The sequence below is a fragment of the Stigmatopora nigra genome, chromosome 1, assembly GCF_051989575.1.
Source record: "Stigmatopora nigra isolate UIUO_SnigA chromosome 1, RoL_Snig_1.1, whole genome shotgun sequence".
NCBI classification, from domain to species: domain Eukaryota; kingdom Metazoa; phylum Chordata; class Actinopteri; order Syngnathiformes; family Syngnathidae; genus Stigmatopora; species Stigmatopora nigra.
Window position 1 is genome coordinate 8,873,732 of NC_135508.1, and position 25,558 is coordinate 8,899,289.

Consider the following 25,558-nt stretch of genomic DNA (forward strand, 5'->3'; position numbering starts at 1 on the left):
GAGAGATGGAAAAAACGTAAACACTGAGTTTTACTGTAAAAAAATATATCTGTAGTAATCCCCCGATGTTTGATGTGTTCAGCAAAATGCAAAGAATACGCAAAACTCGTGAAAAATGAAAGATTACGAAAAAATGGCAAAAAAACGATTTCACTGTAGAAAAATATATCTGCAGTATTCCCCCGTTTTGAAGTATGTCTCGCAAAATTCGAAACAGTGCAAAAACAGCGAATGATGAATAATCACAAAAAAATCGTGAAAAAAATATATCCGGACCATTTTTAATATATAAACGTTGGCATCAGTGTAACCAAATTTTGATTGAAGGAATGAATTAATTATTAACCTAGTAGTACTGTTTTAACTTTGCAGTCCCATCTGCAATGCTACACGTGAACAGCAGAGGACGTTAAATGTCTTTATACTGTCTTTCAAGGTCTCTGCTACAATGTTAGCCTATTTCTTGATTTTATGTACATTTGATTTTCTTTACATTTCACGAGAACTGATCATTTTTGAGAATTTTATTTCAAACAGACAAATGGTAATGTTTTTCTTGCACCATTCGTAAAGTGAAGAGGAAAAAAAACAAGTTGACAATTGTTCCACTCGTGCTTTATTAGCAGGAATTACACCATTCCCTGATTGTTGCAAAAAAATGGTCAGTCAAGGGTTCGGAAAAGTCTTTGTACAGAGTCAACACTGACTGCACTTTTGTAAACATGTTCCTTGCTTTTTTTGCAGCCACGTTGTCCACAAAAAAAAGAAGAAGAAATAACTTGGTGAGTAATCAAATACGCTTTTGTTTTCGCTCTCTTTTATTTGAGGTACGGACGGTTGACTTGTTTTTGTGGACGGAATCGGGAGGGAAAGCCGTGATTGAGCCCTTCGGTCGACGATCAGGAAGAATACGAGAAGACATGAGGAATGCTGAGAGATAGTCAGCATTGATAGAAAAAAACCCAAAAAGCAAAACTGACAACAGAAATCAAATCAAAAGCAAAAAATCCACATTTCAGTGGATTCCAAAAAACGATATAAAATTCACACTCGCGTCTCCTCATGTGATTGTCAGAAGGACAGCTTGCAATTTACAAGTAGTTTGTCCATCAAACAAAGCACAGCTAGATAGAAAAAGTACAAAATTCTCTTTCGGTGACATGCGCTGTCGAAATAAAACCAAATAACATTACTTTTAACATAAGTCCATCTCCAGATCTTCAAATCTGTTCAACTTCGTTCTAATTCGTTTTTTTTCTTTCTATTAAACACCAAATCTTTGTCATTTCTGTACAAATTCTAGTACTGATTAGTCAAGTAGCTTATCCAACAAACATAACAGCTTGTTAAAGTAACGAGGGACGTGTGAAAAAGTAGAAAAGTTGCGTTTTGGTGCTATGTTTGTAAGTATGGAAATAAAACCTTAAACATGCAATAGCACACCAGCAAGGAAGAACAAAAAAAAAACCCAAACGTTTTTGAAAGTATTCATTCCACAAAATGGCTGCTCATTCGAGGCTGGCTTAATGATGAAATCCTTCCGTTTTTGCCAAGCTAGCTCAAAATAAATAAGACCAGTGTTGTGTTTGCTGGAAGACTTTAAAAAATTCAAACAATAGAAATAATTCAATATTGTATACCTCTAACAGCTAGAATGCTAAGCAGCTAGTTGAGGAAAGCTAGCTGCTTGCAGAAACAAAAAAATGTTCTTTCTCCACAGTTAAAGTTCGTAAACTTATGGAAATCCATCCATTATCGCCCCCTACTTGATAAGATGGAGCATGACTTGCAATTTCCAGCAACATTGTGCCCACCTTTCGTCCCAAACTGTATCCTTTTGTTCAGATTTTTACATTTTGTCGGAAACTCGAGTTCAATATTCATTTCCCGACGAGGCTTCACCGGCGGTGAATGTCCGTCCGTCAAAACGACGTGACGCAACTCATTTCATCGGCCAGTTCTTCCTCTTCTCGGCCCGCCCTGATTGGCTCGTCGTCACTGTATAGTGTGGCAGTATCCACGGCCGCAGTGTCCAGAAACTCGTGGCTCGCCGAACCTAGTAGGTCGCTAGCCGCCGATTCCATCTCGTCCACAGTCATGTGACATGCGTCCGCGATCTCCCGCTTGGCAAATGCCACAAATTTGGGGTCGCGGGCATAGAGGCCGAGACCCTCTGAGATGAGAACCTGCCGAGAAAAAAAAATGCATACCTGTCAATCTTGGCCAATTGCTCTCCTTATTAAGCCATAAAATACACGTAGAAATGCAATGCTTAAAGCATGACAATACTATTAAAAGTCGGCGATGACGTTTTCGTCTGCCACCAGTGACTGAGTTTATCCGGATTAGAGCCGAAATGGGTAAAACCAGATCGGTCTTACAAAAAAACATACTTAAAAAAATCCCTTACAAAAGTTGTTGTACGGCGTGCACAATTTGAAATGATAAAAAAATGGAAAAAAAAACGCTTAAGTTGATAGGAATGAATTTGTCTAGATTTTTGACTGGATAGGACATTTCTGTAGAGGTTGCTTTTATTACCAAGTTCGATCTACATATTGTGATTACTTTCCCCTGATTAAATTGTATTGCTTCTTCTGATTGGTTAAGAATTTCATTCAAAAAGTGCCAGGTCAAAATATCTCAATGGCAATTGCTATATTCCAATTGGTATGGCTAATGAGACTTTTATCGATTAGTCATGTCTTAAGGGCTATAATCTCACCGCTTCCACAAGGCTGTCGGCGGAGCCTCGTTTCTCTCCAAAAGGCGCGCCGAGCTGAGAAGGAACTCTGAGTGTGGTGTATGCTCTGTAAGGAGGCGGGGCTGCGGAACAGAAGCCAGAGGTCATATGCTGATTGGCTGCCATAACAGCCTCGCAAAACATCAGAGGTCTCTACACTCACCTGCTTGGCCGCCATACCAGGCGGGAGTCGGCACGGCGCCAGTCACGCTGACACCTGAAAGCGCGAAAGCAAATGAATGACTTCCAGTCAGGAAACATTGACCCCGGGGTTGGGGGCCTGGCTCACCTCCTCCCGCTCCTGCGAGCTTGTCCTCCAGGTCTCCACCTGTTCCTCCCCCTCGTCTAACTTCTCCCCCTCGCCCCCATGCCGGACTGCCCTCCTCCTCAACCAGAATAAGAGGAGCGTATAGGAGACGACCACGACGAGGACACGGATTGGCCCAGGACGTAGAAGAGGCCACAGTGGAGCGACTCGACGGCGGGGGACAGTCGTAATTGGTGTACGTCTACAACAGGACAGACTTGTTCTTTTTTTGTCTGCATGCATGTGAGTGACCGTGAGTTTTCTCCAATCGTTTGTACCTGAGCGTGGCCGCGGCGTGGAGGGGAATTGGGGTGGTACGTTCCCGGCATTGGTAAGTCATCACTGCTGCCCTGACGTCTCAAACACTGAATGTTAAAAGACGGCTTCCGACCTGCGAGCCAAAAAACGCATTCAGCCGACGTCAAAGATGTCAAATAGATGTTGCGTTAGGTTACGACTTACCTGTGGGCGTGGCTGGAAGGAGACGCCTCCGTGTAGTCCGCCTAGCCTCACTGTAGTTGTTACCGTAGGGGCTGTCGGGGGCGTGGCCATCATAGTACAAAGGATCGTCAGGATAATATCTGAAAACACATGTACCCATGTATAGCATGCATGTATTTGTGTGAGCACGGAGGGCTGGGTGTACCTCTCTGTGGAAGTGAGGCTGTCTGCGTCATCCTCTCTTGTGTAATACCGTGACTCTCTGGACATGTCCATGTCTCCGTTCCTCCAATGTCTGTCCCTGTGTGTATGTATAACACCTAAATATGATTCATCTCCTCATATCTGTATGTCAACAGCAATAGCTTCTATGTTAGCAGATTAAGTTCAAGATTAAAGAGGTATTTGTAATTTTACAGTTGCAAAAAAGTTTCCTACCGTCCATGTTTGTAATGCGACGGTCTTTTGGGGGCACGCTCCACCAGGCCGTTCCTGACCGAAGGTCGGCGGTGATGATGATTGAGGGATGACCTCAAATTATCTCGTCGCAAGCCTTGGGGATCGTATTCCCTGCCGTTAGACATTTTGCCGAGTGAACCGACCCGATGGATCAGACCGCCGTTCCCCACGCCGCCGTCAACTCCCCCTGGACCGACGGGCACAATAGATCCTCGCCGGTCTTTGTGTGCGCTCACTGTGTCCATCTGCGAAGGTGAAAACAAAGTGATTAAAGTCAAGTATTTGCGCTTAATAAAGAAGTTCCACCTCTTCGTCCTCCTTCATTGTCTCATCCTCCTCTTCCTCCTCCTCCTCGTCCTCCTCTAGGTCTTCATTTAGTGCCAGACGCATCTCCGGACCGAGATCCTGCAGAGTCTTTAGACCCGCTTTACACAGCTACAAACACAAACAATATGTCAATATGACAACAGACACGGCTGATGGTTCGTTTGACCAACCTGTACAGCTGATGGGTTGGTGGCGTCGGTTTCCACACTGAGACCCCCTCTTTCTTTCCTCTTCCGGAATTTGCGGAAGTAATCTTGGATCAGGAAGGTGGCATAGAATTTACCAACTGTCACTTCTTCCTCTGGAAAAAGAAACACCAGAGATACAAGACACTGTTACAGGTCAATGGCACTGACCCAACTGACTAGCGCAAGGGTGGGCAAACTTTTCGGCCCGGGGGCCACATTGACTTTAAAAATTTGACAGATGGGCCGGGTCAGCACCAGATACGATACATATGAAAACTGCATCCATTAACAGTACATATGAAACATAAACAGAAAAAAAGGACTGAAGTATTATCATACTCATCACTCATCATTAAAGTAAAAAGTATAAAGTACAAAGTAAAGTAAAAAGGAATGTATCAAGATATATTCAAATGTAATTAAAAAAGATAGATGGGCTGTAAAACAGGAAAAACATATAAGAGTGGACAGAGCTACTGGCACTGGCTTCCGTGTGACGGCAACATCTTGGGGGAAGAAAAACGATGTCGGCAGGCCGGATGAAAAAGCCTGAAGGGCCATATGTGGCCTGCGGCCCAAAGTTTGCCCATGTCTAGTTAAATGTCTATGAGTATACAAAAAAATGGAAGTCTATGAGCGTCCAAAAATTGGACCAATATGAGGGTTAGGGGGTATATGTAAGGGTTTCAATTGGACAAACCCTAACCCCTAACCATAACCCTAACCATTTTGTATTTAAACACACCCTAACCCCAACCCTAACCCTAACCATTTTGTATTTAAACACACCCAAACCCTAACCCTAACCATTTTGTATTTAAACACACCCTGAACCTAACCCTTACCATTTTGTATTTAAACACACCCTAACCCCTAACACTAACCATGTTGTATTTAAACACACCCTAACACCTAACCCTAACCATTTTGTATTTAAACACACCCTAACCCCTAACCCTAACCATTTTGTATTTAAACACACCCTAACCCCTAAACATAACCCTAACCATTTTGTATTTAAACACACCCTAACCCTAACCCTAGCGGGCTGGATGTGGCCTATGGGCCGTAGTTTGCCCATGCCTGGACTAGACCATTGTACTGATTGATACATGATTGTGGTTAAGGCAATTGGGTTGATAATCGAGCATTTCTTTTTTGGGGTATTACCCTTGTGTTTCTATTTCTTTCGTTCCTATAACTGCAAATAAGAAACAAGCACCAATTACAACTTCTAAAAAGAATCTTATTTTTGTACCCTCATGTGGTGGGATGACTTCATCCAGGAGTTTCGGTTTCATTCTCTTCCAGATCTTTTTGATGATCCCCCTCAGCTCCTCGTTCTCCTGATCCGGGTTGCCTAGAAATAACAGAGATGGACCATGCCAATGACTTGACTGGAACGTTTTGTTTGTTGCGGCGGTACCTTCGGTCTTGATCTTCAGTGCCGTGCGGACCAGCGCAAAAAGGGTGGCGTTGAAAGTTACCATGCCGTCGGAGTTGAGAGGCATGTTCATCGCCACCAGACGCTAACAGAGAGCACCGTCAACACAGAGGCAAGGCAGGTTAATGCATGTAGAAAGTAAGCTTCATCTTCAGAACGTATGCATGTATTTGCATAGTTTGGCTGTAATTACTTTGCAGGCGACCCTGTGAGGACACAGTTTTCCAAAACCAAGAGGAGGTTGTATTCTCCGAAGTAGAGCCACTACATCCAAATGTTTGATACGACCCCTGAGAGATGACACACGAATGTACAACTCACAAACCTTGCACGCTAATAGCTGAATGTTATTTCAACTATGATGCTAATATCAAAAATAGGATTCGTACTTGGCCTCTGGATCATATTCGGACCAAATCCTCTTGAACTCGTCCAGGTGATGTGGACCAAGAATGGACCAATCACGCGTCAGGTAGTCAAAGTTGTCCATGATGACGGCCACAAATAAATTGATGATCTGTTGGTGCACCAAGACACACGTTACATGGACAGGTGCATCTGTATTAACATTTAACAGTGATAGATTTGAAATGGATGGCTAGAATTGAATGATCATGTTTCAATGCCAGCCATTGACGACGATAGAAATCAAATCCATTTTGACCGCGAGAGGTTGGCAGGGAATAATCTCTGTCACTCTCAGTCAAGTTGGTCTATCACCGTTAATGGTAGCCAATGAGGTAAGTTTTTTTTTACATCAGTAGGAAGTATGTTGATCTGTTTATAGCTAGTATTATGCCAATGTTACTGCAAATCTGGTTTGTATTTGTGTAGCCAATGAGTTAATAAAGTAGGATTTTTCTGGTGCAGTATTAGTGTAAAGTAGATTATAGTGGTACAAAAAGATAGTCTCAACACACACCAGGAAGGCGCATAACATAAAGAAGCTGATAAAGTAAACGATGGCAAAGTTGCTTCCACAGCTGAACTCTTCTCCCGGCTCGCAGTCAGACTCGGGGTCGCAACGTTTCCCAGGAAGACTGGCTAGCATGATCTCCTGCCACGCTTCACCTGTAGCACACCTGCCTCACACATATATACAAGCAATCACTCACCGTCATGGCAGCGAAAGAAATTACCACCCACCGGAAGAGGAGGAGGACAGCCTGAGGAAAAGTCTGGAAGTTGTTGTTTCTATTGATCTGGGTGTGATCCTGCATGGCTATCTTCCCAAAGGTCTAATGGTGACAAAAAATGTGCTGGTCACATGATGCGTTTTATGCACAGTTTTAATGCACTCTCACCTGCATGCCGATGACGGCGTAGATGAAGAAGATCATGGCGATGAGCAGGGCGACGTACGGAAGAGCCTTCCAAGACACAAGACTAGTTATCAACTTGATGATGTGTTAAAATGCTTGTGTAAGTAGTAACAATTGTAAAAGAATTGGAGTATTCAAGTGTAACAACATTGTAATAACCGGGTAAAATGTGTAATAGAGTAGCAGCTATATGGATATTTGCATATTGATAATCTGAAACTGAGTAGTGTGACAAGGGTTTACAAAAAAACTATTTTGTACTGCTTTAATAATATGGTAACAAACTTTGTAAAACCAAAGTAATCACTTTTTAAGCAAATGTTTAAGCAGCGTTAACATTTGCAATAACATAGTTGTGAATGTGTAATCCCAAAACAACCTGCAACGACTTGATGAAAGTCCACAACAGAGTGCGTATGCCCTCCCCTTTGCTCAGCAGCTTGACCAATCGCATCACTCGGAAGAGGCGGAAGAAGGTGATGGATACTCGAGAGCTGTCTTCTCCACTCTGGCGTTCACATACACAAATACAGTCTTGGAAACAGCCGACTAACCATACAAATAGGTGCACGTACTGGCTCTTTGTCCACTTACGCTGAACTCCGTCACAACAATGTCCACCACGCTGCCAACCACGATGAGAGCGTCAAAGGAATTCCAAGCGTCCACAAAGTAATGCTACACCCGCAAACACATTTTCACGGGTGAGTGCTGTTACCGCCGGAACACAGAAGAGGAATACTCACCCTGAGTCTGAGTGCTAACAATTTAAGCAACATCTCCACAGTGAAGAGCCCAGTGAAGACCATATTGAGGATGTCCATAACATAACTGAATTTCTTGGATTGCTCATAGTGCTGCGTGCAGAAAATGCAGTGGTCACCCCCACACGTTCCCCGCTTACCTCATATCCACCAACCGGTGTTTACCTGGATAGCCAGCGTGACGGTGTTGAGCAGGATGAGCACAAACATGACATACTCAAAAACCGTGGAGTTGATAATGGACCAGAACTTGTACTGGACTGGGTTTTTGGGGATGTAGAGCTTCAGCGGTTGAGCCTTCAGAGCATACTCGACACATTGACGCTGGTGACGACGACATGAATCATCAGTGAAGTTATATTGGCGTGTATTGGGGATGGCGGAGTGGCATCACCTGGTTCTTGTCCAGTTCGCAGTTCTTGTACTCTTGCTCTCCCTGCTCCCTGAAGGTAATGATGACGAAACCCACAAAGATATTCATCATGAAGAAGGCGATGATGATGATGTAGACGATGAAGAAGATGGAGATCTCCACACGGTAGTTGTAAATAGGACCCGAGTTTTCCCCATTGGCGTCGATGGCTTTGTAGAGCAGCCTGAAGAGTGGGCGACAAATTCTTCAATGTGCAGTCAAAACACAACGTCACCCACCCACACAAAAAGTATTTACGCTGGCCAGCCTTCAAAGGTGGACACGGTGAAGAGAGCCATCATTCCCATAAGCACATTGTCAAAATTGAAGTCACTGTTGTGCCAAATTCTTTCTCGAACCATCGGATGGTTGACGTCTCCATCTTTGTAAACGACGAATGTCCCCCTGCACATATAAGCAAACGCAGGTAATGACGATGTGATAGTGTTTTTGTTTTTTTAAGTAGGGTAATTTCCACATACTTGCACTGCTCAGGAGTATGTTTGGCTTCATCGGTACAACGATAGAATTTACCCTGAGGGCACAACAAAACCATTTTTGACCACTTTGACCACATATTATATATACGATACTAGATATACTGTCCATAAAATGATGAATAGCTACCACACCTCTGTACATGGCATAAAAGCATTCCTTAATTGACTTAATTGATTGGTAAAGAAATACAAATGATCAAAATGTCCCCACCTTGAAAAGTTGTACGCCGATGCACGCAAACATGAACTGGAGCAATGTTGTGACAATCATGATGTTTCCAATGGTCCTGATAGCCACAAACACACACTGGACCACATGCTGTGAGGCACATAGGCAAACACAATCATCAAATCCTACACTCAAGTGGATGCCCGGCAGCCATTTTGAACCGCATGCCCGTTTACTTACTTTGAGGCCTTTGGCTCTGTTGATGGCCCTCAGAGGTCTGAGCACACGGAGGACCCTCAGGATCTTTACAACCGAGATGGCACTTGAACTGTACACATACAGGCACACTCAGGTCAAATGATATTTGCAACTTGTTCTCATTACACCTCAACTAAGGAGAATGGGTACTGACTGTAGAAAGAAGGACACAAGTGAGACGCTGACAACAAGCAGATCTAGTAAGTTGAACCAGTTCCTGCAGAAGGAGCCCTGGTGGAGAAACGCTCCATGGACCGTCATCTGGCACAAAGACAAGAAGTCAGTCTGCAGGAGAGACCACGCCACAGGCGTCCTCACTCCCTCGTCCTACCTTGAACAGGATTTCCACGGTGAAGATGGAGGTGAAGGCATAATCGGCATAGCCCAGAACCTAAACAGACATGGCGTGACATTATCAGCGTGAGATGGGAGGCCAACTCGTTCATCGGAAGTGAGATAAAATGTCTCAGAACACTGGAAAAAAAATCCCTCTTGAAATAAGTAAGAAAAAGGAATAGAAATATAGACTTTCCAATTAGGAATCCAAGTAAGTAGGTTGGTTTTAATATTGAGTTAGTGATACAAATGATTGTTTGAGACGAGGGTTAGATTTTCAAAGTAGGTTTGAAACCCAGGGTTAGGAATTAAATAGTGGTTTCTAACTAGCTTTAAAAAAAATTGGTAACAGTGTTCCATGCATTTTGTGGATATTTTAAGTATTATATTTGTCAAAATAAATCAAATCACAGGTATCTTTAAAAAGGTAACATACAAATCATATTCTAAGTATTATGTTTATCAAAATAAATCAAATCACAGGTATCTTTAAATATAGTTTTTTTTTTAATTTGAGATTCAATTTGGTGATTTGGGGGACCAGACAACAGATACTGCCATCCTTTTGTGTTTTGAAAAATATTTTTTACTTTTTTATTTTTGCTTAGTGTTTTGAAATTTGGTCTCAGGAGAAGTAATTGAACACAGAAACTACATGGTTTGACATTGTGTCAGTGGATTATTTAAAATTTGTTGAGTGGTGTTCAAAATGTCGTTCAATATTACACTGATCCATTTTTGTTTACAATGTTGAATTAATCAACAAAGTAAATATATTTTTTGGACTGGCACGAAATGTAATGGTAATTCTGGATTGCACAGATGTGACCCAAACAAGTAGCAACAGTACCTGGAGCTACCTAAATTCTTGGTGGCAAACAATTGTGTTTGGCTCGTGTGAAAGATCTACTTTGTGAACTGGACTCCACTTAGAGTCCAAGATGGTGGTGGACACGTACACAAACGAAACAAACATCTGTCCAATTGCCGGGCTCGTTGCGTGAGGACATCTGCTGCCGTTTGCCATGTGCGGGCGCGTTAAGACTGCTGATATTTCCGTCAGCCGCTGACCCACTTATGGAATAATCCGCTCAATCCGCTGGCGTGGAGGCCCCCCCACGACTGCTGCCTTTGATCGCTATCTTCCCTTTTTTAGGTTGACGGTATGTGAGTTTTAAGTCCACGCGTCCTTACATTGTTCCGGAATGAGTGTGCCCTGATGGGATCTTCGGCGGCCAATGAGCACGAGCTGAGGATGATGAAGACCAGGATGAGGTTGGTGAAGATGTGGTGGTGGATCAGAGTGTGACATGCCACTCGGATGCTGGAGACACACACAAAACAAACACTTTGAGCTATGGACCGTCCCAGTCAAAATTGATTGTCAACAAGTGCAAATGTATTGGGGTAGTGGGTTAAAATATTTTAAATAAATTATTTGGTTAACTGTTCCAAAAAGCGTGCTAAAACGTTAAATAGAGAATTTTTGTAGTTTAAATTGAATACAACATATGTACTTGATCAATAAACTGTCGGGGCTTGAGAAATTATAATTCAGTCAATCTTTGGCGTACCACAACAGGGTGTCCATGTCTCACTGGCAGTACTCATACCACACTTTGAGAACTATTGCTTGAAAGCAATGTAAACCAAAAAAGGATCGCACAACCATTATTTGGCATCACAGGTGCATCAGACAATCAGTACTTATAAATTCACAAAAAGATATATACTAGTCACATTTGATTGGCTAAAATAGTGTCGACATTGCCAAAAAAAAAATCTCTTCGCCCTAATGACACTATCTGGAAAAAGTGTGTTTCATTTATATTTTTCTCCAAAATTAAACATCAGATAAACTCAATTCTGTGTATGGAAAAGCTTATTTCCACTGGGATTCACAGGATAAAAGTGTCATCTTTGGCTTTAAGGTGAGTAGGAAATCAAACTCACGGGTTTGTCTTGCTGAGGCAAAAAAATGCACTTCCCTCTGGGATGGGCAGAATTTTTTCCTTGGGCGGGGCCAGGTCAGCCAAATTCAGTTGCACGCCTGCATCTGGAGGAAGGCCACAAATGATACGTCAGCGATGTCGTCAAAATGTCACGTCATAACCAATGACTTCTTAACTATTGCATGACATCATCTCACCAGCTTTGCCTTCTGGGTGCTCTCCTTCTTCCTTGTACTCACTCACACATGATAACACACACGCAAAGGGTCACATGCAAATAGTCACACAAGGTAACAACACACTGGGGGTAACACACATGCTAACACGCGCATTGTAGCACCCACAAGAACAAATATTAAGACATTATCTCACCATCTTCGCCTTCCGGGAGCTCTTCCTCTTCCTCGTATTCCGTGTCCTCGTCAATGTCCACCTGTGAGCATAAAGTTAAATAAAGAAGGGATGTGGAAATAGAGTCAGGATCTTGATCATCACCTTCACTTCCTTGTCCTGCTCCACCCCTTCGCCCTCCGCATCCTCCGGCTTCTTCCTGCGTGGTGGGCAAGACGAGCAGTACATTGTCAAACTACTCTCGCCTGGGGATTTTCCCGTCGCCACTTACTCTTGTGCCTTGTCGTCTCCATCGCCTCCAGCCAAATTGTCGACAGCAATGGCCAAGAAGACGTTGAGCAGGATGTCTGTGACTCGTTAAAAACATGTAGGATTTTCATGGCTCTAATTGTTCTAATCTTCCCAAAACTAGCACAAACAAGTACACAATTACTGATTTTTCTTTCTTTGTCTTCACTTGTATCTCAAACCAGAACAATGGTTCTCAAATTGTGGTATGAGTATGATCGGCAGAGGCGGGGCTAGCAAACAAGCAAGGCAGTTCACAACAAAGGGGCCCTTGACAAAAAATACAGTACTCCATGTAAACAGCAGAAATTTGCAATTTCAAATGACGTATTTTGGGAAAAATGAATCTGGGCATGGCTTTTTACATCCACGTAAACAGCAGAAAGTAGCAATTTGAAATTACACACGTATTTTGGACCCCACGTATTTTGGGAAAAGTGAATCTGAGTATGGCTTTTTACATTGTTGAGTTATTTATTGTGCATTGAAGTATACCAAAAAACATTTTTTTGTGTCATGGTGGCCCCAGGAATTTGTTGCTAGGATCTGTAAGAGAACATAGCCTCTGACCATTGATGTTGATGATTGCTAGCACCCACCCCCTCAGTCAAAATAATGCCTAGGGACGTCAGCGGGAAGAAAAAAAGGGATCTTCTTTGGCAAAGGATACAGTTTCCGCAAATGAAGAGAATGACAAAGTATATGCAGACAATCATCCCTGGAAAAACCGGGCCACCGTACGCCATGATTCCATCGTACATTACAACATTCCAGTCCTCGCCTGTCAGGATCTGGAATACGCAGACAGATTATCCTAAATCAGCTACACACAGCCAAACTGCCCATCAGCTTCGTAGAGAGTGTGCCTACTTTTCATAAGTTATTTTCTACAACTTTCCCAGAGAAAGTTCATTCTTATGCAGCACTTTACTTTGATATACAAAAAAACTGATGCGATTTTGCTAGTACAGTCGAGATCTCTGTCGAGGTTACCTGGAAGCAGGTGAGCAGTGCCTGGGGGAAAGCGTCAAAGGTACTACGCTTAGTCTGCGTCTCGTCAAAGTTGAACTTGCCGCCAAAGAGCTGCATGCCCAGGAGAGCAAAGATGATCAAGAAAAGGAAGAGAAGCAGCAGTAGCGAGGCAATGGACTTCATGGAGTTCAGCAGAGACGCCACCAGGTTGGACAAAGCCGTCCAGTGGCTGCGAAAAAAGAGATAGCAGTCAGCCATGATGGGGTGTACAAATACTATATTACATCTGCCAACAACAATCATTCCGCCACCTGCAGGAATCAAGCCTGCGCCTGCCTGCACCAAACTCAGGTGAATAAACCACTGCACCATTACTTGACGTGCAAGTTTTTGGGAACGAAATCCAGAAGCAATTGCGGTCCTTTATAGTATAGTCTGCCAAACCCTGCTATACAGGCTGTTTTTATTTTTTGCAAAAGATCTACTCAATATTGAAGTATTTTTTTTAGTCGGAATTCCCAAATGTGGGTGGCTCGGCGGATGAGTGGTTAGCACGTCGGCATCACAGTGTCAGACCTGGGTTCAAAACCTTTTTACACCAGTCAAAAGTTCCTTCTCCTTACCGCGTGACCTTAAAGATTCGGAGCAGGCGAACGCAGCGTAGCACTGAGATTCCCAGGGGGGGCATGATTTCCAGCTCCACCAGAATGGTCTCCATGATGCCACCGCACACCACGAAGCAGTCGAAGCGGTTGAAGAACGCCACAAAGTAATGCGCCAGGCCCAAGCTGTACATCTTCAGCAGCATCTCAACCGTGAACAGTGACAACAGCACCTTGTTTGCGATATCTGCACGGCATCGGCCACATGGCGGGTACAATGGGTAAGACACTTTTTGATCCCACATGGTCAGGCGTTCATCACTGTGAACTCCATTGACAGATGGATGGCATGACACGTAAAAAATGGAGGGCGAGCGGCGGGCGGCGGCCGTACCCTGCACCTGCGTCAGCCAGTCAGGTTGATTGTAGTGCTCGGACGCGCTGAGGGACGTGTTGAGGAAGACGAGCAACAGGACCAACCAATAGAATATGACCGATTTAACGGCAGTGCGACAGTTCCTTCGACAGACACGATTCCAGCGACGCAAAGTTCGACTGGATTTCCAAAGAAGGCAATATACAAGGACGTGAAGTCAGTTCCTGTGGTTTTTGCCAATCGCGAGTTTAACTCACCAGCAGCTGATCTTCATCATGCGAGCACTGTAGCAAAACAAAGGACCTTAAATTACTTACTGATTGGCCATGGACATAGATGTAGATGTTTGTGTATGTGCGAACACATCACTTACCAGCAGACCTGGCAGCAGTTGGTGTGTTCTTCATCGATGTTCTCCGTGTTCTCAGATGCCGTTTCACTCGCGGGAAGACTTGCTAAGTGGGAGACACAACTCAGGTGAACACAGATACCAGTTTAAAGATGTTTATGGAATGACACATCATCTAATATCAGGTCAGATTGCGTGTCTCTTACCGTGTGTTTCATTGGAGTGACTGAACCACCCAAACTTCCCTCTTTTCTTATCTGACAGATCACCCAGAGATGGACCTACACACACACACATGACAATTTCATTTAGCTGTATGCAGACGTTTAAAAAGATGTATACACTCACGGGGGTTTCCATCCTCATCCAGGTCATCCATGTCCTCAGCCTGAGTGATCCAGTCCATGTATCCGCACAGATCTTCCTCCATCTGTTGCTTCTCACGGAGCTTTTGGAAGTCTCCACGAGCCTTTGCCTTCTCCCTCTCTTTGCTAAACTCTCTGCAATGTCAATGCAATATCCAAATATATATAAACTAGCCTTGATATAAGCATTTATCCTAAGCACAAAAAGAACACAATATTAATACTCACTTTGCTGTAACATAACAATGAAAAAAACATTCTTAATATTGTCATAAAACAATGGAATAGTATTACAGTATGTAAAACACCAAAAATAATATTTAATATAACAGCAATGTACTCATAAAGTTGACTACAATACAAATATATTGAACGAATATCAACATTACCATAACACAATATAAGGATGGAAGCTCACTACCAGTAACACAACAATAAGATCACGAGGACTCAAAAATAATATAACAATGATTTTGATGTCAGCGCACCAGAGAGCCTTTTTGATTACTGACCCGCTGAGGACACCAAGAACCAGATTGAGAACGAAGAAAGAGCCAAAGATGACCAGACTAACAAAATAGACCCACGGCAGCTCAAAGCCGATTGCATCGTTCATCTGCACACATGAAGACATCACATCAAGCGGTAGAATGATACAAAGGGTCATACAGGAGCTAAATATAAGTACTAGTCATGACAGGGTTTCACTTTGTGTGTAAAAGTTGTTGAGTGTGGAATGAAAATTCAGCCATGTGTGACAGGGATTTACCAGTATATGAGGTCGTATCAGAAATCTGATTGAGTGCCTTAGGTGTGTGTATATGAGTAGATTGTGCGTTTCAATACAGTGCATCTATGTGCGAGGTTATCTCCAGTCATGTCCATGTTGTCTGTTTCTCACCCAGTAGAGGACGTCGGTCCAGCCTTCCATGGTGATGCACTGGAACACCGTCAGCATAGCAAAGAAGAAGTTGTCAAAGTTGGTGATGCCTCCATTGGGTCCATCCCACCTCCCACGACACTCGGAGCCGTTCACCGAGCACTGGCGGCCGTGACCCGCGAAGGCACACGGTACCGGGTCATCCTCCACATAGGTGTCTGCCGTGATAAAGACATGGCTGCAGTCGTTCTTTGGTGAATGGATATCGCTACTAAAATGCTGATGTTTTATCACTTTTTTTAAAAGTAGGCTGATGTAAAAGAAATAAAAATGAATAAAAAAATTAAAAAGATCAATCAATCTATTAGGTTTAGACAGTTAAGCGGTGCCCGGACGTTTGGTCGCCGGTCTTTTGGTCGCCGGTCAAATGGTGACAGAGGGTTTACTGTTGAAGCCAGCTCTCAAAATTATATTCAGAGAGATTTTAATAACTAAGAGAGAGAGAGAGTTTAATATCTAAGTACTGTTTAATATCTAAGTACATTTGACCGGCGACCAAAAGACCAGCGACCAAACGTCCAGTCACGAGTTAAGCTAACTGAAACTAACTCAACTTAACTGAAAATATAAAAATTTAATCTGCATTGCATTTTCAATTTTAGTACAGTTATTTTCTAATAAACTACAAACAGATAAGGCTAAAACATTTGTGTACATGTCTGTTCTGACAGTTTGTGGCTGGTGCGTACCACTTTCTGCGTAATAGCAAGTTCTGTGCATGCGTCCGATGAAGAGCTCCAAACCGATGATGGCGTAGATAATGATGACGAAGAGGACAAGCAGAGCAATGTGAAGCAGCGGAACCATGGCCTTCATGATGGAGTTGAGCACAATCTGTAAACCTGTCACACACATCCGTCAAAACACGCGAAATGATGTCACCACCGCGGGCTGCGCACACTCACTGGGAACGCCTGAAACCAGTCTGAGAGGCCTCAGGACCCGGAAAGCTCGCAAGGCTTTGACGTCCAAACCTCCGGGTTTGCCCGGCACATGATGCGTGCTCGCCTGTTCACCCGACTTGTGGGTCATGGTTTCCAGGACGACGCTAAACAACCTGTTGTAGAAACAGCCCCCTTTTCATTAGTCAACAGCAAATGCAGTCTTAAAAACTGCAAAAAAAAAACCAACTCCAAATGCATACTTGCCACATTTGTACTCGTTAATTTCAGGCAGAAAAGGAAATGATGCTTTCAACACACTTAACCTGGACTGAACTGAAGTAGACCCTGGGGCTTGTATTTAACAAGCTGGAGACAAGTCAAACTCACCCTAAAAGCTTCTGACAGTTTAGCACATGAGCACGGTAGATAATAAGGTACTAATAGCGTAACCATAAATAAACTGTCATGTAACAATGCCATAAACACAGCGTAAAACTCATGTAATAATAATGCAACAATCATTCCAAATCATCAACAACAATACAAAAAATGCAAAAATTTACAACAACACTACTACAAAATTATAACCTAAGGAAAAAAATTATAACCTAACAATGGCATAACAATTATATGCTAATATTCGAGATAATTCCAGAAAATAGGAATGAGGCAATATAATCCAAAGCAATGTTGAAATGGAAAAATGCCATTTCAACTACAGAAATGTGAGTATTTTCACAAAAATGTAACGATAGTAAGAAAACATTCACAAGTTGCCATGTAGAGCAATTTTGAACTTTGGACTGACCCAATTGGACAGTCTAAATATAGTCAAATTGTTGAAATCCTAGCAGTTGTTATGCTAACATATAGATATATAGAGTACATCAAGATGTAGTTAGGACACAGGAAAGATAAAAGCAAAATGATGACCATAATGCAGCTTAGAGGAGTCATCACCGAATAGGGATGCAATTCAACTAAACAAATGGACTTTAGGCATTTGTCCCCCGGTCACCATGACAAGAGCCTTCATCACGACCCCAAGGACATGAAGTGAGGTCACCGGTGAGCAAACGTTGTGAGCACCAGCAAGAGAGGGCCGGAGCGTTGTTACGCACGCCCACAACCGGGGCTCTGAATCACACCAATTGTGGCAGCGCCGCAGGCATCCACTCGGGACGCCCGGCAAACGAGAACGTCAGCTCACGTTTGCTTCGACTCAAACACTTTACCGCCGCGCCGCTGCACTTCCGCCGCTGACACTGTATCCGTTCACCCGGTAGCTAAGATGGGTATGTCGGACTATAAGAGTGATGAACAAATACAGATAACGCAACAACAAAATCAATCATGACATGACGTTCACCATAATAATCATGACACAGAATGCTTTCCAGGCCGCGTGGAAATTTGACTTCATTAGCCGTTTGCTAAAGACTAAATGAGATATTAGGAAAAAAATAGTCACATTCAAAATCATGTAACAAGATCAGTAGCAAAACAAGAAAAGATCAGAGCACCTCAATGTGGTAGTGCACCCACTAACTAAAAGAGTAAAATAATAAGGTAATCATGTTAGTTTAGCTTACCCGACAATAACAATGACAAAATCCAGAAGGTTCCAGCCGTTGCGAATGTATGAACTTGGGTGCATGACTAGACCGTAAGCCAGGATCTTCAGGAATGTTTCCACGGTGAAGATGATGAGGAAGACATACTCCACTTGTTCCTGGAAGAACAGATTTGGAGTCAAATTTTCATACATTTTAGTCTTGAAATCATCATTTATGTTCACATTTCCACACTTGTATCATATGATCCATGCTATCCAGATCTGGGAGCAGTCTCGAAGACTACGGACACACTCTAGGGGACCATTTTTTGTTGTTGTTTTTAAATCTGATGATTTTGTGTAGACTTTTATGTAAATTGAACACACAAATATGAGTGTGAAGGGAAGGGGTTTGTGCAGTTTTGGAGTATTTACAGAAGTAAATCTCTTGTGTAGCATATACAACTCACCAGGTCATGGTTGGTGGAGTTTGAGTCATCTTCAGGAAATGGTTTGGAAACACCCAGAGCAACACAATTAGCAAAGATGGCCAACAGAATGAAAATGTCAAATGGTCTGAGTTTACATTAAGGAAGTTTCAGTCAAAATTTGTGCAAAACATCAGGTCTCATGAAATAAGAAAAGAAATATTTGGTTGAGCCCTGGTAAAAGCACTTAATATGACCTGCAATGACTGTAAAAGGATACTTCCACTCAACGATGGAGAGTGCGGCGCGTCTAATGGGATTGTTAAGCTTCAGACAAAACAATGCCCGGGGCGCTCGCTGGACTTGATTTGTGCCCTGGACCTGGACAGGAAAGGACTCAGTCTTATCACCATGTTTCTAAGATTCTCACAAAGTTATTAATATTCAGATGTAAGAAATGTAAAAATGAACCTATAATGCACTATTAGCTTTATGGGTTAACTTGATTATTGCATTTCATGTTGTCTCTTGTCCAACAGTTCACACCTCACAATGTACTATTTTCTGACTCAGAAATGAGTGATAAACTTTGTAAAGCTTTCTTATTTAGAGTGGTGCATCTCTTTATGCCTCACTTGTTTTTTAGCGTGTTGACCTCTCCTACGTTGCGTCCCGGTAGAACTGGTGGTGGAGTGGAGAGTGTCCGTCCTGGTCATCCGCACTCCCTCGTCCTCACCTTCCAACTCTTCGTCCCAGTCCCCACCGACTCTCTCTTCTCCCTCACCTCCTCCTCCTCCTCCGTCCTCCTCTCCACCCTCCTCCCCTTCACCGCCGCCATCTTCACCATCTACAGCATTGGCGTAGCCATTATGTGCCGCGCCTGGTAAAGGACAACAATCCAGGAATGAAAAAATAGACAACAACTTCAAAAATGTCAAATTGAATTTGTCATTAAGAGACAATTTGACAAAAGTCCAGAAAAAGTCATCAAGGCAAGCAGGCAGAGAAATTAAAAGAACTCAATTTCATTGTGGGCGGTCTGGCAGAGCGAGTGGTTAGGCCTCATAGGGGGGGACCTGAGTTCAAATCCAGGTCACATCCACCTGTGTGGATTTTGCATGTTCCCCCCAAGCCCGTGTGGGTTTTCTCCGGGTACTTCGGTTTCCTCCCATATTCCAAAGACATGCATGGTAGGCAAATTGGACACTTTAAATTGCTGCTAGGTATGAGTGCGAGTGTGAATGGTTCTCTGTCTCTTTGTGCCTTGCGATTGGCTGGCCACCAATTTCAGGGTGTCCCCCGCCTCTGGCCTGAAGACAGCTGGGATAGACTCCAGCACCCCCACGACCCCCGTGAGGATAAAGCAGTTCAAAAAATGAGATGAGATGAGACATTTCATTGTTAAAACAAAGGTTGTGGATTGATGTATAGCATCGAAGGATAGTAAAAGGATCGGAGGGGTTTCAGTGTCTGGATTCATGAAAGACTAAGAAATTATCTATATTTGAGAGACTGAAATAAAAGGATTTGGAATTTTGCCTTCATATTTACTACTATCAAGCCTCTTGATTGCATGAACTCTTCCCACATTCCAAAAACAAGGCGTGTTAGGTTAAATGGAATGTACTCAGGGGTGGAAGGTGAGTGTAAAGATGAGATTGGCTCTCTACTATGTAGTCAAAGGGTTTAAATAGCATCTCGCCCGAAGTCAGTTTGCATATGCTTCAGCTCGCCCGTCACTCGAATGAGGAGAACTTTAGAAAACAGATGGAAGAATCATCATCATTATCGTATTTATCATTTGAAAAGAAGAAGATGATGATGATGTGAGTAGAGAAGAAAAAAGTCACATGAACACACCATCGTAGTGAACAGCTGTGACCTAGATTTGTCTGTGCGTGTGCGTGTGTGTGTGCGCGCGATATGGGTCATGATGTGTGTGTCCGTGTGTGCGTTTTAGTTATTACCTGAGGACCATGAACACACATAGCAACAAGCGCATGCGCACACACACGCTATGAACATTTTAGTGAGATTATTTCCGCCTCATTCGACCTTCGCATTGTCGTTTTCCTAGATTTCCCGTTTCCCACAATTCTGTGCTGTTTACGGCGGTGGCACAAAGCTGATAAGTGTTTTACACAAATACAAATAAACTAGAAAAAACTGACTACTATTGCCGACTTAAGGAGCAGATTGCAGTCACGCGACATTTTACACAAATGGCGTGCCGATTGCTGCTAGCATCACCACGTGTCACGGAAATGTAGACCAAAATACTCTATCTTTTTGAGTCGGATAAAGCTAGTTGTGGAAGGAATTAAGGACATTTAAAAATACATTTAAATGCTTGATTTGATGTAAAATCTGTATATGTTCTCTAAAATAAACAAAAAATAAAGGTCCAATTAAACATTTTGTCTCGTTACTGGAAATACTGTTGAAAAATAGGTTATTTGAAATACTTTTTGTTCGTGTTTTGGAAACTAAAAGTGACATAGCTGGCCAGATTTAGTTTATCAACATTGCGTGCTGCTCACTGACAGCCTGAGATTCTGACAACGTCAAACATTTTTCTTGCCAAAGGATAGATGCTTCTCATGAATGCTCTCTTCTTCTTCACATGAATCTTTTTACACGGACAATAAATGTTAGCTCCTTCATTTTGTACCATTTGTACATTGTGTTGTCATCTGCAAAAGTTGGCCTTAAAAAAAAAACTACACATTTCCTAAATGTAAGGAATGAAATGAGATGTTTGCCAAATAAAGCGAGTGAAAGTAAAAATCTATGCAAAATCTAAATACTCAGGTAAGGTAGAAATGGCAGAAAAATCTACTTAATTCCTTATTTTTCAGCATTAAGCACAAAGTTGATGAATAATCATGAGAGTGATGGGTGAATAATGGCTAGTCACGGAAAGGAAGCAAACAAATGAGCCGGTAAAAAGTGAATCGAGCCTGCAGGGGGCGCTGCTTATTCTGCTGTATTAACTTAACATGATTATTTTGTCCTCAGGCTGCTGAGGAGCTGAGGTTAGGACAGTGCAGGTCACATGACTGTTGCTCACGTTGTTTTGTTTTGTGTGTGTGTGTGAGCGTGTGTGTGAGAGTGTGTGTGTATGTGTGGCTGGTAGAGCTGCACACTCGCGCACACACAAACTCACGCACAGCCCCTGCATTGCCCCACGAGAATCCGTCTAATTATGCCCGAATTATCCCGAGACAACCGAGATCATCCTGACAGCAGCGAGTGTGCATGCATGCATGCATGTACAAGACAAATCTGTGCGAGTGTGTGTGTGTGGTGTGTGTGGACAAGCGTGACCTCAATGGCTGTTAGACTTTTGGAGGAAGTCCTTCAGCTGAGTCGAGGCCCACTTTAGTGGGACTGGGCTGTGTCGTTGGAACACCAACTGCGCTGCGTGTGTGTGTGTGTGTGTGTGTGTGTGTGTGTGTGTGTGTGTGTGTGTGTAGTTGAGCATTGCTTGCACACTACTCTCATACGCCTTATTAACTTCCTGATTTTCACTCTTCTGTTTCTCTGCGTGTGTGTTTAAGAGTGCGTGTACACGCACACGTGCGTATGCGTTTGTGCCCTCCAGCCCGGTCCAGCTGGGAAGGTCATTGGGTTATTTAGTCAACGTCGTTGTGCTTTTCTTTTTCATCATGAAGGCATAATGAGTCTCAGATCATCCATTGTCTATTGAGGGGTCGGGAACCTTTTTGACAAAGAGAGCCACAAACAATTCATATTTTCTAATATTATTCCTTGGGAGCCATACTCCGGATTTAAAAGTCAAAATACATGTAAGTGGGTGACTTATTTTGGTCATTTCACCACTATTAAAGTGGAAAAAAAACTCTGAATACTTTTGACAACATTCTTATGCAGTTGCTAATCAATGGGTATGTATTCCAGAAGAGTCAAATGCCAAAAAAAAAGATTAAAGCAGCTCTAGACGTAGTATCTCAGCAGCAGTTTCCGTATTTTAGCTCACAGGTTAGCGGAGAGCCAGATGCAACCATCAAAAGAGCCACATGTGGCTCCCGAGCCATAGGTTCCCTACCCCTGAGCTAGAGCCTATCCCAGCAGTCCAGAGTATGAATAGAGGTACACCCTGGAATGGTCGCCAGCCCATTGCAGAAGGGACTTACACTGTGAGAAGTGTATATATATTCACTTTTACTGCTTACCTATCATAGATCACACTCGTAGTAGATGAGCATTTCTTCGTGGGCGCAATTATTGTACCTATCAATACTAAATATAGCGTCTTGACACATGTCATGGCCAAAGACTATCAGGGTTTCTGTCAGTTGTGTCAAGAGCAAGGCACTGGAACAAAAGGTTGCAAGGATTAGCTTCAACGCCATGGCAACCGGCGATTTAGCGCTCATTTCCATGACAACGCTATCAGAATGTCGATGGACGCCATCTTAATTCCACAAGCAGGAAGTCTGATCCTCTGCCAGGATGAGCAGGATTAAGGCACACTCACTAAGGTATGTGGAGGTCAATGTGATGATGTATTGATCATGGAAAGAAATGAAAAATACAGTAAACCAATAGAGCAATATGGCTCAAATCAGTAAGTTGTAAACAAAGCGCTGACCTCATGAGGTAGGTTTTTGTCTCACAGTGCCTGATGAAGTCTGATCTCAGAAGTGGAATGTAAACAAAAGCACATGGATGCTAAAATCACTGCTAATATTAGTGGAAATATGAATCAAAGTGCAAACATCGTTAACTCATTCGCTACTATAAACTGTGAAAGATATGTATAACGTTCAATGGCGGTAAATGAGTTTATGTCATCGCTAATTAAGGGGAAGTCATTTCAATTGCTTTTAACTCTGATGTTGTTCTTCAGGTCACAAACTAAAGCTTAGGAGCATCTGTTAGAAGTAGTACATTACTTCCTCCACCTTCATCATGATAGACAAAGTCAGCACCACAGCAGATGCTGTATTATTCTGCCTGTTGATCTCCCACCCCGTTCTTTGCTCACTCACAAACAAAGCCCAAATTATCTGAATTTCTCCACTTGGTATAGGATCTCTTATCTGGAGAAAATTATAGCAATGGAAGATCGCAGTTTGATGAAGTGAACAGACCTTGCAAAAGAAAGTGATTGTGGTCCCACAAAACCAGAAACCCCTCAACACTTTTGCTGTGCCTAAACATTCTGTTCATAAAGTTCAGGCCCAGAATCACTGAAAAAAAAGCACTTAGTTGAATCCAACACTCCCCAGAAAAAAAAAAAATGCAATTTACTGCAGAGCAAAGTCAAACACCGATTGAAAAGTCTTAATGAAGTGGTCTTCAACAACATCCTTCCAGAGCATCCACCACATGTAGGAAAGATAACATGCTCTAAGTTCACAAGAGTGGTTGGAACGGACACCCATGCAAGCCCCAAAGCCTTGCTGAGTTTAAAAAGCCGATCCAGTGCTTCATGACATCCCGAAATAATCCTCAATTGTAAGTCCATGTGGTTCTTATCCATACAAATAAAGAGTTTCCTGACCCCACCTCCCAGAAAAGAGTCAACTTCAGAGTCCCCATATTCTACTTCCTAATCAGAAGACGATAACTGACATAAAACAATGCTTTGATCTTTGAGTATCAATGTCAACAAATTCTTTAGGTTTTTTTGGGACTACCCAGAGGGAGGTCTCCAGATCTCGCTTACTTTGCCCTTCTTTCTCTTGTTCCTGTTGTTTTTTAGGTGTACATAGACTAAAATTTCCACTTCTCCATTATTAATTGACAGATTCAAATTAAAGTATATTTTAAACTTCTATAAACATTGATACAGAGAAATGCATTGGTTTTTTGTTTTGTTTTGGGGTTGATTGATTGGATTTATCAACTGCAGAGTTGAAATTGCTACTCCTTCCTTACGTATAGATAGATCAGAATCAAATTTGGAAACTATATTTTAGGGGTGTAGACGTGTTGATCCTTGAAGGCAGATTTTTTTTTTTTACTGTCAGGGTCGCTACTTTCAGTTTATATAGAATCTCCGCTTCCCTCTGTTCTTACCACCGAAGGGCAACATTTTTTTCCTCCGCTCCTTGGAGTACAACCCATAGTAGCCAAATTTCTACTGGCGCCCTGAAGGTTAACACAGATGGCAGATGCTGTTTTCCTTGGACTGTGACCAATCTGGTATGAAATTCACAAGATGATCACTCATCATAGTTTGGCAAAGTTTAATGCTTGATGCCTCAGCGAAGCCCTTTGCATTTATTCAGGTTTTTGGCCAGGCTTAGTGCTGGCTGCATTTGTAATGTGTGTTAGGGATCACATTAATGCTAATATGATTCATAACCGTACAAGTGGTCAAGTTACTGTGTTATTGCTCAAATTTCGTATGCATTTACTTTTCTTGAATAGAGAATGTTTTGATAGATAGAGAGAGATAGATAGGTAGATCCTTACTTTTATGGTTGTGCTGCATATCTTCTGGTAGTCCACTTCAGACGCTCACGTAGGTCCCATCTTCATGTCTTCCCACGAAACAAACAAAACTTTGCATTTTGTACCATTCCACTTGGTCCATCGGCCCCAACTGCTCGTGAATCACACTTTCATCTGATACGCTTCCTTCTGCGACGAAGCCGAGGGATGTGGAAAAAGTCAACGATAGGCTGAGAGGAGAAAAATTCAGCTCGGCTTCACTAATCTGAATCTCTTCATCTCTCCTCCTCCTCTGCTCATCTCATCTCTCTCGCTCTCTCTCCCTCTCACTCTCCCTTGCTTCCTATGCCCTAACCCCCCCCCCCCCCTGCCCCAATTGGGGATTAAATAGGAAAAGGGC

The 25,558-nt window shown here is 42.7% G+C and overlaps 1 protein-coding gene across 2 annotated transcripts; it reads right to left on the bottom strand.

Annotated features, from left to right (window-relative positions):
* Window positions 1-598: 598 nt before the first annotated feature.
* On the bottom strand, window positions 599-25,466 carry LOC144194197 (voltage-dependent L-type calcium channel subunit alpha-1D-like). 2 transcript variants are annotated; one of them, XM_077713100.1, is made up of 50 exons: window positions 25,180-25,466; window positions 19,368-19,612; window positions 19,013-19,113; window positions 18,775-18,880; window positions 18,342-18,481; window positions 16,771-16,922; window positions 16,555-16,707; window positions 15,827-16,023; window positions 15,438-15,541; window positions 14,909-15,060; window positions 14,767-14,841; window positions 14,585-14,666; window positions 14,469-14,495; window positions 14,230-14,390; window positions 13,857-14,082; window positions 13,255-13,462; window positions 12,932-13,052; window positions 12,245-12,320; window positions 12,118-12,172; window positions 11,995-12,055; window positions 11,624-11,726; window positions 10,865-10,994; window positions 9,666-9,725; window positions 9,489-9,595; window positions 9,317-9,404; window positions 9,119-9,226; window positions 8,890-8,942; window positions 8,666-8,812; window positions 8,390-8,591; window positions 8,161-8,319; window positions 7,978-8,088; window positions 7,826-7,909; window positions 7,611-7,739; window positions 7,214-7,279; window positions 7,056-7,147; window positions 6,832-6,991; window positions 6,299-6,426; window positions 6,103-6,199; window positions 5,892-5,994; window positions 5,724-5,825; window positions 4,448-4,578; window positions 4,257-4,385; window positions 3,930-4,195; window positions 3,697-3,792; window positions 3,513-3,631; window positions 3,329-3,441; window positions 3,033-3,252; window positions 2,907-2,960; window positions 2,726-2,826; window positions 599-2,186 (listed from the first exon to the last, which is right to left on the bottom strand). In XM_077713100.1, exons 1-50 carry the CDS (start codon window positions 25,196-25,198, stop codon window positions 1,923-1,925), a joined length of 6,183 nt encoding a protein of 2,060 aa, XP_077569226.1. In that variant the 5' UTR covers window positions 25,199-25,466; the 3' UTR covers window positions 599-1,922. The 2 variants fall into 2 exon arrangements, with proteins under 2 accessions (XP_077569226.1, XP_077569219.1); XM_077713093.1 differs by having other exon boundaries at window positions 5,724-5,994.
* Window positions 25,467-25,558: the final 92 nt, after the last annotated feature.